We start from the raw sequence: 15172 nt of genomic DNA, 5'->3' as shown, positions 1-15172 counted from the left end.
CATGCGACAGTTTTTGAACCCCTTTAGAAAGAATTGATATCGGTCTCTAGTTGGAACATATTGTCCTTTAAAAATCACTGAAACTTTTGCCATTCGCAGGCGTCGTGGGATAAGATTAGCTTTACCATATGTCCCAGTAAAGGTGCTAAATTGTCAGTGGCATGGCTCAGGTCATAAGCATGTGTTTTCTTTTATTTCAAGAACAGTTGCCAGAAGCAAACATGCACTTTCATGTGTTCTGTTGTTCAATTATATTATGTATTTGGAATTATGGTTGCCACAAAGGCAGAGAGTTAACAGAAGCTTTGCCACCAATCAGTGTGTTGTTGTTGACAGTCAGCTGGATGGGAGGATCACTGTGGCATGCCTGGTGGTTAGAACAGCATTTAGCAGCTTCCCCTCAAGGTCAGATCATTTGGTTGTGTCATTGTTTAAGAGGTTTTGCAATTACTTCTGTATGTTTCTTAAAAGATTTCGGTAAGTTTCTGGTCTTTATGAAGTGCTGAAAGAGTGTATTTTTCCCCCGAATGGCCCTCAAGCATATGGAAAGGAGCAGTTGTGGTCAGCTTTGACTTTTTGTAGAAGTAATTCATCTTTGGAGCACAGTCAGTGTTAGGCAAGCACCAGTGAACCAACTAGCCTCATTGAACTGGGACACACTAATGTCAACTGATGCGGATGTATCACACCTGAGCACCAGACAAGGGATAAGTGTATCCTTGGAGTCTGTGGTTGGTCAGCTGAATGCGAGTTGCATGCGCAGTGGCTGTTGACAGGCGATGGCAAAAGATGAGATGACCACCACCCATACAGAGAGGGGAAGAAAGTATCCACACTGGGCTTCTTATTGTCAGGTAGTATTTCCAGTGTTATTTCAGGCAGAGCAGTGACCACACCAGCATCAGCATTACTCATAGTGATGGCTCAACAGCGCAGACACACACACACAGACCAAGACACACACAACTTGCAGCTGAACTTGCAGCTGATTTGTAAGTTCAGCGCAGCGTGTGTGTGTTCCATCACTGTGAATGTACACCAACTAGCCCCCATCAGCATGACACCTGTCCTTGTGCACTTGCTTGCAACACACTGCCTAGGCGCGCGACAAGTGCCTAGGACAGCAGGGTATCAGTGGCCCCCCCTGACAACAATGGTGCAGGTGAAGGAGTGTGAGTCGGTGGTGTCGCGGCTGGCCGCCCAGCAGCAGCTGCTGGCCCTGGATGCGGAGGGGGTCAACCTGGGTCCCCAGGGGCCCCTCACCCTGCTCCAGCTGGCCACCTCCGCCGGGGAGGTGTTCCTCTTCGACGTCCAGTCCACCCCGCAGCTCTTCACCGAGGGACGCCTGCGGCAGCTGCTCGAGGCCGAGCACATCACCAAGGTCCTCCTCTCCTCTCACTTCACTACACCTCCAAGACCCTCGAGGGGCGAAGGGGGGCGGGTGCATGTATACGTTGATGAGCAAGTACAGCGAAACACGACTGGTGACATTGTTGGAAAAGTTGGATGATGGCTGCGATGTGGTTGGGTAGGTCGTTCCAGTCTGCTGCAGTAGTACGGGCACGAGGTCAGGAAAAGGATGACAAGGTATGCAGGCTGGAGGGAGGGTGCGCGGCCCAGTGAACTATGGAAAGATTTATGCAACAAGCAAAGGCTGGCAATGCTAAGTGATGAGGCCTATAAGTCGGATTTGGCTTTCAACGCTGATACACTGATGTCGTAAGTATACAACAAACGCATGAATCTGGCTGCTCTGTTTTGGACTGGTTCGAGTGCATGTATATGGTAAGCTTGGTGCGGGTCCCGAATAGGTGAGGCATATTCTAATTTTGGCCTGTCAAGGGATTTGTATACTTTACATGTTGAGGGGCTTGGCGGAGATGAAGTCTGAAAAACCCTAGCAGATAATGCTGTGTAGTTGCTTTGGAGGGAAAGATGCATGAAATTCACATTTTCACTACCCTACACAGCGCATTCGGGAAGTGGTGCATTTATTGCAGCATTCTTTTGGGACACAGCGTTGGCGGACAACGGACGAGAATGAAGACGCACAGAAGACACACTATGCAGCGCACTGTGTGTCTTCTGTGTGCCTCCATTCTCGTCCGCCAGCGCTGTGTCCCAAAAGAATGCTCTACCAACTCGCCCAGCATCACACCTTGATTGGAGCAGCGAGAAATGTTCTTCAGAATAACAGCCTGAGGGGTGCCTGATGAAATGAACGGCAGCACAACAAGGACACTCACAAGAGAGGGGACACCACATGCGCACAACTGTCTATTACACGGAAAGGTGGCATATTTAAGCACACAGCTCAAACATGACACTCATCGCATTATCACTCTGCACCCAACACGGATAACATCAACATCAGGATAACAGACAACAAACCTTTCACCTCTGCAGATAAACTAACAGATTCTGATAAAAGATTAGGAGGAGGCCATCTCTTAGCAAAAGCAGAGTGAGACAATCGTAGCAACCACCGAAGCAAAAGCAGTCAGAAACCAGAAAGTAAAAAGTAAAAAACAAATTACAGTCATAGCAAGAGCAGAGTCAAACATATGAAGCAAAAGCAGTCAGGAACCCGAAAAAAACAACAAAAAGACAAAACCAAGAACAAAATTAACAGCCCACCTAAACAATCAACAGGGAGCCGGTAGAAATGCAGGGCTGAAAAGTCGCACAGTACATGACGCCATAAAAAACTATCAAGAAAGGACACTTCATTTCTGTTGTGTATCAGTCTGACGCCAGGCTGGAACTGAACAAACGTTTATTGATACAGTGCCTTTTTATAGGCCGATGGACATGTGATCTGCCGACGACTGCTTGTGTGGCTGATAAGCGATACATGAAAATGCAGTTTTTAAAACATGCGCTATCAGTACACCACACTCCTTTCTCCTAAGATTATTTGCACAATCCAAAACTGACTAGCTAGACATCAATGCCATAGCGTAGGGCAGGTCGTCAAACACGCGTCGATCTTCGCGGCTCGACCGGTACTTGGGTGGCTTGGCCTGGACTCGCCCCAGGGGTTGCTTCTGGGCTAGCAGACAGCGGCTGTGGCTGCCTAGCGGTAGGAGGAAGCCTGACGTGGTAGTCCTCACTTGTGGCTGGGTCCACTTCGAGCCGCGTCCAGGCGCTCCTCAATTGGTTGCGGTGCCTGTGATGACGCTCGCCGTTGTTTAGCTGTACGACACCGGACCTCTGACTGCCACAACCCTGGCAGCCTTCTACCTTGGACCTGGACAAAAGCTTTTAGCGCAGACCGCGTCACCGATACGAAACCTCTTAGTCTCCTGTCATTGGAACTCAGGCGCGTGTTGCCGGTCCGGATGGAGTCTGTCCAACACTGACCTCAGTCTTCGTCCGAACATTAACTCTGCTGGCGATTTTCCCGTGACCGAATGTGGCGTCGTGTTAAACAGAAACCGGGAAATCTTGCACTGCGTCGAACCTTCCTGCTGCTTCTTCAATGCTCCTTTAACTTCTCTTACCATCCTCTCCGCCCTACCATTGCTGGCTGGATGATAAGGTGCGGTGAAAATAGCACGCACGCCATTACACTTCAAAAACATTTGCAAGTCTGTGCTAGTGAAAGCTGTGCCGTTACCTGAAACGATAACGTCTGGTACACCCTGTGTCGCAAACATCTTCCTTAAGCTGTTGACGACAGCCGTAGCTTTCATGGATGGCATGATTTCGACTTCAGCCCAATTGCTGTGCGCGTCTACCACGACTAAGAAAACTTCTCCTTTCACTGGGCCAGCGAAATCAATGTGCAGTCGACTCCAAGGCTGATCTGGCTTGATCCAAAAATGCACTGGAGCCTAGGGATCACTTTGCCGGTTACTCTGGCATGGATGACAGTGCCGAGCAAACTCCTCAATTTCGTGGTCCATCTTCGGCCACCACATGAGCCCTCTAGCTGATGCTTTCATGGCACTCATCCCTGGATGATTTGCATGCAGGAGCTGCAGCACATTCTCTCTTGCTGCGGTTGGAATTATGACGCGATTCCCCCACAGTATGCAATCACGATGCAATGACAACTCCGACCGTCTCACCTCATAAGGCGCAAACTTGCTGTCCACTTGTGTTGACGGCCAGCCGCTGAGTAGCCATTCCTTTACCCGGGATAGAACCGAGTCCTTTTTGATCAGCGCAGCAATGTCCGCCGCTTGCAGCGGTGCGCAGTCGACCGCTTCCAACAAGAGCACGTCCCCAGGCGGTCTTGGCTCGTCCTCGTCTCCCGGGGCTGGTAGACGACTGAGTGCATCGGCGCTGGAGTTGTCTTGGCCTCGTCTGTACTCAAGGTGGTAGTTATACGCAGACAACAGTAGAATCCAACGAAGCATTCGGGGCGACACAACTTCGGGCACTCGCTTGTCCGTGTTAAACAGGCCGAGTAACGGCTTGTGGTCTGTTATCACTGTAAATTCTCGCCCAGCTAGGTACTGGCGGAACTTTTTTACACCAAAGACCACAGCCAAACACTCTCTATCAATCTGAGCATAGTTGCGTTCACTGACACCAAGAGTGCGAGAAGCATAAGCTATGGGCTGCTCCTTCCCGTCATCCGCACGATGGGCTAACACTGCCCCCACCCCCACAGGCGATGCGTCGCAGCACAAAATTAAAGACACTTGCAATCGTAGGGCACAAGTACGGAGTCTGAGCTGAGTAAATTTTTCAGTCTCTCAAACGCCCGCTGATGCTCACCTGTCCACTTCCATTCGTGGTCACGGTCGAGCAGTCGACAAAGCGGTTCGGCCGCTTCCGTCCTGCCCTTGAGGAAACTGCTGTAGAAATTCAGCAATCCCAAAGAGGCTTGCAGCTCCTTTTTGCTTGCGGGCGCAGGCGCTTGCTGGATGGTGCCCGTCTTGCTTCGGCTGGGGTGTACTCCTGAGTCATCAATCCTAGCTGTGTCCCAAGAATTCGATGCTCGTCTGGTTAAATTCGCACTTGTCCTTGTTTACTCGTAGCTGTGCCTTCTGCAGACGCGATAGCACAGTCTCTAATCTCTCGGCGTGCTCTTCGGCATTACATCCAGAAATTAATATGTCATCCAGATAAGCTTTCACTCCGGGAATGCCCGCTAACAGCGTGTCGATGACTCGTTGAAAAACCCAAGGTGCGACCGAAATGCCAAACGGCAGCCGCTTAACCTTGTACAGTCCCTTTATCGTGTTAACTGTGAGCACCTCAGCCGTCTCATCGTCTAGCATAAGCTGCTGATAAGCTTGGGCTAGATCCAACTTGGTAAAAAACTTGCTTGAACTTAGAGCTGTCAGCATTTCAGCTGTAGTGGGCAAGGGGTATCCACTGCTCTTAATAGCTTTGTTTACGGTACTGCGATAGTCGCCGCAAAGACGTAAAGTTCCATCTTTTTTTCTTACCACTACCAGTGGTGTTGCCCAGTTGGAGTAGCTGACGGGCTCCCACACACCTCGTTGCATTAAGCGGTCCACTTCGTTGGCCACGTCGTCCTTGAGGGCCAGTGGAACTGGTCGACTTTTGAGGAACACCGGTTGGGCGTCATCTTTCAGTTCGATGTGAACTGACGGTCCGTTGAAGCCAGGAAGGTCCCTGCGAAACACCTGGGGAAATCGCGAAGGCATGTCCTCCACGTTTACTTGCTGTATTCCCCGCAAGCCAATACCTAACGGGTTAAACCAGTTTCGCCCAATCAGGCTGTTGCCTTGCTTCTGTACTACGAGCAAAGGCAGCTTTGCCTTCCTGCCTTTGAATTCCACCAAGACAGTTGCTTGACCCAACACGGGCAACGCCTCCTTCGACCAGGTTACGATAGTTGTTCCAGAATGTTGCCGTGGTATTTTACCGTGATTCCCTTCAATAACCCTGAACGTATCTTCACTCACAATTGAGCACGATGCGCCAGAATCTACCTCCATCGGAACTTCTTGCCCTTCAAGCTCTACTTGAACCATGACCTTCTGTTCTTGCTCAGTTACTTCGATCAGGGAAAACAACGCACTCATTTCGTACACGCCCTTTCTCTTATCTCCTTTCTTCTTTTGCTCATACGCTGTCTTCCGAGCAGTTCTACTATCGTCTTTCGACCGACAAGCCTTAGCTATATGTCCAACCCTTTTGCAGTGGAAGCATGTCGCCTTTCTAAAACGGCACAAATGCGGAGCGTGCTTACCGTTGCACCGGTAACAGGTGGACCCCTCCGCTGGGGTGTCTTGCTTCGCACGGGTTGCTTGTACCATTTCCTGGCAGTCCGTCTTGTATCGACCGTGCTTGCGTATATCTCGCTGTTGCTTAGCGGTTGCTTCTGCAGTTGTGGCCAAGTCATACGCAACCTTAAACGTAAGGCTGTGTTCTGCGAGAAGTCGCTGCTGAACCCCTTCGTTCCGGAGTCCGCATACGAAACGATCCCGCATCATGACGTCCAACGGGAGCTGGGTGCTGCCAGAACCGCAGTCTTCGGCTAGCTTCCGAAGCGCCGTGACGTAGTCCGCAACCGATTCCTCGGCAGCCTGGTTTCGCCTGTAGAACAAAAACCTTGCATACAGCTCCGAAGGCTTTGGATGCAGGTGCTTGCGAACGGCAGTCGTGATTTCTTCGTAGGTTGCTGCTGTCGGTCTTTCTGGCTTCACCACAGTTACGATGAGCCCGTACACTTCCTCGCCGCAGCTGCTCAACAGGACTGCTCTTTTCTGCTCTTCTTTCGTTATCTGGTTCGCTTCGCAGAACATTTCCAGGCGCTCGACGTATTCGTCCCATGACGCGTTCGTGCCGAGACAATACTCGCCGATCCTGCCGACAGCCGTCGCTGCCTCGTCGCCAACTGTTGTGTATCAGTCGGACGCCAGGCTGGAACTGAACAAACGTTTATTGATGCAGTGCCTTTTTATAGGCCAATGGACATGTGATCTGCCAACGAGTGCTTGCGTGTCTGATAAGCAATACATGAAAATGCAGTTTTTAAAACATGCGCATGCACTATCAGTACACCACAATTTCTACGGAAGGATACCAAAGAGTCGCTAACACAAGTACTGCCCTTCTTTTTGATCATGAAAGCCTAAAAAATTTCACGTGTTACCTCATCACAACTCCTGCCCAGAATCCTTATTCCCTTAAAGGGAGACTGAAGCACTTTTTCTGAAAATCGGGCTGGCAGCGGCATCCTATAGTTCTTCATGCTGTATACTGGAATATCGCATCCAAATAAGGCAAAAACAAGCGCGAATTGCCTTTTTTAGCCGAAATATGCGGCCTGTGCCGCGGGGCACGCCGCGCGGCGCGCCGCCGCCCGTGATTGGTCAAGAGAGGTCGTGACGTCACTTTGAGGACTGGAGAAGCTGCCGATGCGGATCCGGCGCTGCGTTGAGGGCAGATCGCAGCTTTCCGTGTCGTTGTAAAAGCGAATACGGCGACTATATTTTTTACTGACTACCGAAGAAAAGGATACTACAGTTTGCTCATTCCACGTATCGCCTGAAACCAAAAAAGACACAAGCAAAAAATTCTATGCCTAGCACAAGCATACGCCAGCGTCAAAGACGCGATGCAGACCATGCGTAAAAGGTTCCAGCACAACCTCGGCTCGTATTCTCGGAAAGGAAGGGGTGCGAACAATACTCAAGTCAATTACCACTACCGGACGCCTCCTGGCTCGCCCGGAAGAGCGTCAGCCTAAAGAAAAGGCCCAAAGCACTGTGTACAAAAAATCCTGTTCTCAGTACCCGGCGTTGCAGGTTGGGGCAAAAAAGTATTTCAAGGAAACGATGAAGGAGCACAAAGTTGGTGTCAAAATTAGCGAAGCGCAGTGGCCAAGCACTGCGAGGCATGTGACCACAAGATAGTGACGCAATCATGGTGCGCTGGAAACCAAGCCAAATACGCGCACAAATACGCTTCACTCCTGGCGCGTTCAGCAGATGCCAGAAAATATTAATCGCTGCCTCGGAAACGTTCGCCCTTCCTAGATTTGCAGTTTAGGTTCAGTGAAGTAGTTGCCAACTATATGTGTGTTTAAAAGCCAAGCTAGCTGCAACTCGCCCGCTGCCACAACTTGATGAAGAAACCGAGTAAGGTTGCGGTGTTTTTATTTTTTTGCAAAAACTCGGTTGGCATTCATTTCTCTCATAAATTTGCATCCGAAATCAACGTCGAACGCTTTCATTTTAATTGCTTAGCTAGGATTAAACGAGATGCCGCATATGAAGAGCTTCGATGCTTGCTTGCTTTGCTTTATTGTGCTTTGCTCTGTTTGCTTGCTTGCTTGCTTGGACACGTCGAACCGAGTATAAAATCACTAACCGAGCCTTGCTGAGCATATCGCAGGTGGTCTGGCCGCACCTAAGCTGAGGAGAGCGACACATGCTTAAGCCTCTATAAGGTTTCTTCAGGGGCTAAGTGAGCATGTTTCTACTTTTAGAAGAGGCGCTTCTTCGGAATGGTGACACGCTTCTTATGCGCGAGGAAATCGATGTAACTGTGTCATGGTTCAGCCGCGCCTTTTCGACAGAAATCTCCAGAGATCACACTAGGACAAGCTCTGCCTGTAGCCGCTCTTACGAAAGTGTTTCGAGCAGAGTAAGCTTGCTTTAGTCGGCTTGAATTCTTCTTCACAGCAGCGAGCGGTTGCGCTGCGAGCTTGTGATCTTGCGGAAAACAGAGGAAGACGACACAGTGGCGGCCGTAGTTGTTCGTGGACACGAACGCAGAGTAGTACCTGTTGAATCTGATTCTCAAGGTCGGCTGACACGCTTTGTACGTCACAACGCACGCAGTACGAGAAACAAGGCGCGCTGAAAGCGCGCTCGGGTGCGCCGAAGCATCTCCGGCTCCTCAACATGACGTCACGCTGGCCGACATGGACGAGGTTTCCCTCTCCGCTGTTCCCCTCGCCTGCGCTCGCGCGTGGCGCGGGAAATTTAAACATCGCGTTTTTAATTGGTGATTGCGCCACTGTTTTAGCCAAAATCGAAAAAATAATTTCACAGACGTCATCAGCAATGACACTACTTCAAAACCCTAGAAGGTTATCTGATTCGAAAACCGCCTCAGTATCCCTTTAAGGGGGACACGGCTCTTTGCGGCCGAAAATTGGTCAAAAAATCGCATTTTCAATCTTTTCATTTTCGCGATCCTTAGGTGATTGCGCAGCTATCTACAAATTTTCGTTGAAAAATACCGCCTAATTCATGAGTTATCGCGTTCCAAAGACGTGAAACCGCGCGCGCGGCCCTTTAAATTGAGGTCTAATCGCACCGAACTTTGACTGCCCGCAGTTCGAAAAATACGCGCTCCGCCGGCGCCATTTTGGTTTCGTTTGAAAGGTCTCGATTCAGGCTATTTCCATACTCCGGTTGGCAACTATGAGCAAGCCCAAGCAGCGGCATACAAAGAAACAAAATTGAGCAAAACGCGCTCTGCTATTGGTTCTCAAAATCACGTGACCAAAATGGCGACTTTTGGTTGGTTGACGGCGTCGACCGTTTGCAGCCCGGCGCCATTTTGTGTGGGTCGGGCAGTCCCACTGTCACGGCGAAGTGAGGTTTGTGGGGCGCTAAGTGCGAAATATTTCAATTTACGCAAGTCTTAGTCTAAAATCACTAAAAGATATTGATCCGAAGCGCGCTGGGAACGCTGTATCGTTGCATCCTTGTGTCTACATTCAGCAGCCACGCTCCAGGACGGTCCGATAACGCCGTAACCGGCGATGCTTAGCCTGACAGCGAGGATTGAACACTCATCCTGAGGGAGCGAAGGGTATAGATACGAAGCGCGTTGTGTACGCTGCATCGTCGCATCCCATTATCTATAATCAGCCATGCGGCACCGACCCGTTATCTACAATCAGCGAAGCGCCGACGCTTCGTGATGACCTGATAACGCCGCCGACGCTGCTTATAGCGCGACGGCGAGAAGTGATCAGGGCGATTCCTGCCGCGTACAGACAGCGTAATCATGACTGTGCAGATGAAAAAGCGATACCTAAGCAGCTTCCGTTGACAGCCAGCAACAGCGGGCGCGATAGATCGAGATCTCCGATAAACCTGATGACGCGGCGCCAGCGGCGGCCGCGAAACGGCGTCCCTCAAAGCGCGGAATGGGAAACCTTGACGAAATAAATTTGTTTCTCAATGTTTTGTGGGGCAAGATGAGCAAAGAGCACGTATGTATCGTTTGTTAGGGGCTGACTGCAATCACAGCGCCGTTGTGAGGTAGAATCGCGCGCTGCAGCTTGGGGGAGGTCACAGTGCAAAGGCACTCCTCCAAACAATGCCATCTATTCGCCGGCAATTTGCTTGTTGCAACCGCAGTTATGTCGACGGGAAATGGTGCTTTTATATCAGAAACCAGCCAGAACTCACTTCAGTGATTTCTAGTTACCCTTAGTGCCACAAAAATATGCCAAAAACGTTTTTTTCGATTTCTCAAAACTGAAATTTTGGCATGCACAGAATTTTGGAGGAGCGATATCTCCAATTCTATATTAGCTATTACTACAATTCTTTTTGTGCTAGAAAGATAAATGCACAGGTTGTGCAATAAGGCTAAATTTAAACTACTGCTTCCTCAGGAAAATTTTGGAAATAAATCGTTTGTCTCAGTAGTCAAAATGAGCTTTTTCTCTGTAATGTTTGACCAGCTGTAACTTTCGTCCAAGTCGTCCTAGAATGCTCATTTATGCCTTATTGCACTCCTTGGTGATTCTAGATCATTTATAAATAGTAATCTTCTCCACAAGGTCTTATGTTAATTAACCAAACTTCCTCCAAACAAAAGACATATTTTTCATGATAAATACAAAACTTACTGCTGCAGGGGGAAACTGTTTGCAGTTTTAGAATCAGCACATTAAAATGTACAAACAGTGAAAATTTGGTGTAAATCTGTCCATAAATAAAAAAAAATAGTTCTAAGAGGGGTGTCCCCCCTACACTGGCTCACACTTGCAGTCTTTACAATGTACGGGCATATTTGACCCGCCTCCGTTTTCTAACGATTTCTCATGCTCCCGTGCCCTGTCGTTAATACAGCAACGTCAGTGGGATTTCGTACACCACTCTGACGGCACAGAAAACAGGATGCCTGCCGTGCCTCTTATCGCACAGGGCTTTCTTCTTCTGGCTGATCCGCGAGCATAAACCGCTCAGCTTTTTGGGTGCGGAGGAAACGACAGGATTGTCGTACCGGCCAGCAACCTTCTTCAAGCTGTGCGCCACACGGTGTATGTGAGGGACCACTTGCGGTCGCCTTGATCCCGGCTTAGCATGGGATTTTTTCTTCTTGCCTTTCATTTTTTGAAGGAGGGTCTCCGCTACGCTGCAAACAACAGAACACGGGAAGCCAGGCATTTGAAGCCTTTCGATCTGATTGTTGAAGCTAGCCTCAGCCATGTGAGCCCAGGACTTAAGCAATGCGGACTCAAGGCAAAGTGAAGCGATCGCCTTTTTGACTGTCTTGGAGTGCGCCGATCCGTATGGAAGCAGTTCCTTTTTTGCTCATGGGGGGGAATACATCCAGCACACTCGCCCTTCTAAAAGCTTCATATTAATATCTAAAAACTGCAAGCTGTTGTGTGGAAGTTCGTGAGTAAAAGCCAGCCTTTTTCCCTGTTGTCTGGAAACGGACAAGATTTTTTCCACTTTGCTGGGGAGCGTCAATGCAGAGTTACTACTTGTTAGTATCAGCAAGAAGTCGTCCGCGTATCTGAAAATTCGCAGGACTGGGCCAGTGTCAAGGGAAGATGCTAAAGCAGGGCCAATAGTTGATAGAAATATATTGCACAATGCAGGGCCAACACAGGAACCGATGCAAGTGCCTCTTCTCTGCAAGAATATATCTCTGTGTCAAAGACCTTAGGTAGAATTCAAGTACCGATAAAAAATTGTCAATACTTAGTCCAGCTGAGTTCTGAAGTGCAATGGCCCCATTCAATACACTCCCGTACAGATTTGAAAAGTTCACTATGCGGAACTGCATAGAATAAATCTCCCACATCCACAGAAAACAAGTATCCAATAGAAGACTGGTCTTTTAAAAAGGCTGCCACCTCTGCAGAATTCTTGGTGGCGAAGGGATCGTCCATTTCCAGTCCTTTGAAATGCTTCAGGAGAAATTTGCTCACCTTTTGCTGCCAAGAATCCCGCTCACTGACAATAGATTTGAAAGGCATGTCTGGCTTATGGGTTTTCACCGTAAAAAACCCCTTCAAGAGCCCCTTTCTTGTAGTCACTGATTCCCTTGGGAAGCCTGGAGAGATGCAGCTGATTGCACAACTAGATGGCTTTCATTTTCACTCTACGGGCACTCTTCTTCACCTGAACAGAGTTCTTCAATATGGCCTGCGTCACTTTTTCTTTGAATAGACAAGCCGGAACCACCGCAAAACCGCCTTCTTTTGAAGGAGTCTTAGGCCTTGAAGAACGACACGACGTGTTGTGCGTGCTCCTTTGCGTAAAGGGCCTTCTTCCGGCATGTCCTCAGTCAGCACTCAGAGAAGTCTCCTTCTTGAATACTTTGGCATTTAAGTCGCAGTGCCCGTATGCAGTGGTGTTCAGTTTTGTGTAGGGACAGAGAGGGACATGTTCTGCATGGCAAGCTCTGTTGTGCAGTCAAACACCTGCTGTGCGAAACTGAGAACCAACTCATGAGTTCAGTGCAAAAGTAGCAGTAAACTTAACAAACATACTGAGATGGAATAAAATGTACTTCTACGATAGCCCTCAAGAGAAAAGTATACAACAGCTGTATCTTACCGGTACCCGCCTATGGGGAAGAAACGTGGAGGCAAATGAAGAGGGTTCATTCAGCTTAAGTTAAGGGCAACGCAGCGAGCCATGGAAAGGAAAATGGTTGGTGTAACGTTAAGAGATCGGAAGCAGTTGGGTGAGGGAACAAACGCGGGTTAATGACATCCTAGGCGAAGTAAAGGGGCAGAAGTGGGCCTGGGCAGGGCATGTAATGCGAAGGCAAGACAACCGCTGGTCCTTATTAAGGGTAACGGAGTGGATATTCCAAGGGAAGGCAAGCGTAGCAGGGGGCGGCAGAAAGTTAGGTGGGCGGATGAGGTTGGCCGCAATTGGCGAGGGACAGGGTTAACTGGAGAGACATGGGAGAGGCCCTGCAGTGGGCGTGGTCAGGCTGATGATGATGATGAAGATGATAGCCACTTACTGCGCACAGATTATTTCTGTGTTTCTTCATCTTCCTTGCGAGAGAACGCATTTTTCAGTGTTATCAATGGACTCCGAGCAGGTGAGGCCTTCTACTGAGGTGTGGTAGCAACGAACCATGCTGAGTGCACGGAACACGTTGAAGCACAAGTCCTCATCACAGTTCACACCAGGGGTAAGCTGGTTGTCCGCGACTTCAGCAGTCATATCTTTCTCCACAAGCTCTCCGTTTGGGCTCAACGTTGTCATCCAGGGGGTCCATCATAGATAGCACCCGGCAATTTGCACAACTGGCTCCACAAATCATCAAGACCACGAAGGCTGCGTCGAGCTCACCCGAAAAAGAATTTTCTCCGTCTTCATCGGGAAAGCAGCGGCCAGAATGTCGAGTAGTTCTGCATAGTTTCATTTTTGACATCATTTCACGGCCCACTTGGCATAGACAGGGCGCTTGAGGCCCATTTCACAGGTTGCCAACTGGGTTTGATCCCGACCCCGGCGGGTGAATTTCAATAGAGGCAAAATTCTAGAGGCCCGTGTACTGTGTGATGCCAGTGCACGTTAAAAAACCCCAGGTGGTCGAAATTTCCGTAGCCCTTCACTGCGGTGTCCCTCACAGACTGAGTCGCTTTGGGACTTTAAACCGCCCATAAACCAAACCAAACATGCTGCAAATTGGTTAGGTCGGCAGCTGGATAGGGCCTAGCCGCAGGCAGCCTGTGTACGATTTCCATCGGGTTGGGATTGCAGTGAAATGGGCAGCATGTGAAACAGGGGTTGGTCTGCAGCAGCAGGGCTGAATCGGACCACTGGTGCCAGCATCTGGGAGCAAAGTGGCCGGTTGGTGGCGATCCGCTGGAAGCACGTGTGCTGGTGGCACAAGCAGACCGGGGAGTGGCCAGCACAGTGCCGACTGAGCTCTGCTACAGAACAAGCGGGGTATTTGTAGACCTAATTTTGTTTCTCATGATGCAGGGGAAGTCAGAGCGTCATACAACATGTGCAGTCTTCTACTACCAGCAGAAAAGAACCAAAAAACAAACAAGAAGCCGAAACAAACAAACAGAATCAGTGGAGCACGAACCGCGAGAAAGCACGTGTGTGAACACAGCTAAGCAATAAATGAGAACATTTCGATGGAGGTGGAATGCAAAAACGTGTGTGCGTTGAAAAAAATTGGCAATGGTTTGACTCTTCTAAACATAGAGTTTCTTACTACTACCTAGAGGGAAAGCTGGCGGCGCTGCACTTCAGCCACCATGGACGCTCAAAGCATCATGGGGCGGTGAGCTACTTGTTGCGGAACAGTCGTAGTTTTTCGGGAACACAGAGTGGCAGTACTAAGGCGTTTCATTCCGAAAACGTAGTTCGTGTGTGCGCAGACGACTTTCGCGCGATCGCAGTGTGCAAAAGCCATAGTAGTGAAAACGCGACGACACACGACGCCAATAAAAGGTTTTACTCTTCCGAAATGCCATTAAAAAACCTCTTAAAGTATCTAAACAACAACATTTTTTTGGAAAACATATTTACTTTTAAAAGTGCGCCTGTTAATTACGAAATATTAGTTTTTTTTTGTGTTCATCACTTGGCCAATAGGAAAGCTAGTCATCTCTTATTTTAGGCAAACTTTGCACTTAAATGCTTTTCTGCTCGGTTGTTGCAATCATTAGACAAGATATTGAATGTTAGGACGTTTGTAGCTAACAAACAGCTTTATTTTTTTATTATTTTTTGGCCAAAAGTTGCAGTTCCGCAACAAGTAGCTCACCGCCTTATGATGCTTTGAGCGCCCATGGTGGCTGAGGTGGTCACGTGGGGTCTCCATGCAAACTCCCATAGACGGCTTGCCAGCTTTCCCTCTAGGTAATAGTAAGAAACTCTATGCTTCTAAACCTAGTTAGAGCGAAAGCCCTTGGCTGTGCTGGTTTACGCTGGCAGCCCCACTCTCACCCATGGCGGAACTGCGTGCAGCGTTGCCTCGAGTCATCACATGACCACAT

General features: G+C 49.1%; 2 protein-coding genes across 4 annotated transcripts in view; one reads left to right on the top strand and one right to left on the bottom strand.

Annotated features, from left to right (window-relative positions):
* egl (Egl_like_exo domain-containing protein) overlaps nt 1-15172 on the top strand; it is a 91950-nt gene that overhangs the window by 45614 nt on the left and 31164 nt on the right. For 2 of the 3 annotated variants that reach the window (XM_089553581.1, XM_089553580.1), the window contains exon 5: nt 1163-1381. The exons of the other annotated variant lie outside the window; for it this stretch is intronic. In XM_089553581.1, the coding sequence (XP_089409707.1) occupies nt 1163-1381 (219 nt within the window). The remainder of the gene's footprint in view (nt 1-1162; nt 1382-15172) is intronic. 3 annotated transcript variants of the gene reach the window in all.
* On the bottom strand, nt 2937-15126 carry LOC149337862 (uncharacterized). Its single transcript, XM_089553655.1, has 5 exons — nt 15123-15126; nt 5889-6823; nt 5456-5606; nt 4729-4929; nt 2937-3076 (listed from the first exon to the last, which is right to left on the bottom strand). Exons 1-5 carry the CDS (start codon nt 15124-15126, stop codon nt 2937-2939), a joined length of 1431 nt encoding a protein of 476 aa, XP_089409781.1.

This window comes from Amblyomma mixtum, chromosome 7, assembly GCF_055824585.1.
Source record: "Amblyomma mixtum isolate Tamu chromosome 7, ASM5582458v1, whole genome shotgun sequence".
Lineage (NCBI taxonomy): Eukaryota > Metazoa > Arthropoda > Arachnida > Ixodida > Ixodidae > Amblyomma > Amblyomma mixtum.
The sequence above is the reverse complement of the archived record's forward strand: the minus strand, read 5'-3'. Positions and strand labels throughout refer to the sequence as shown.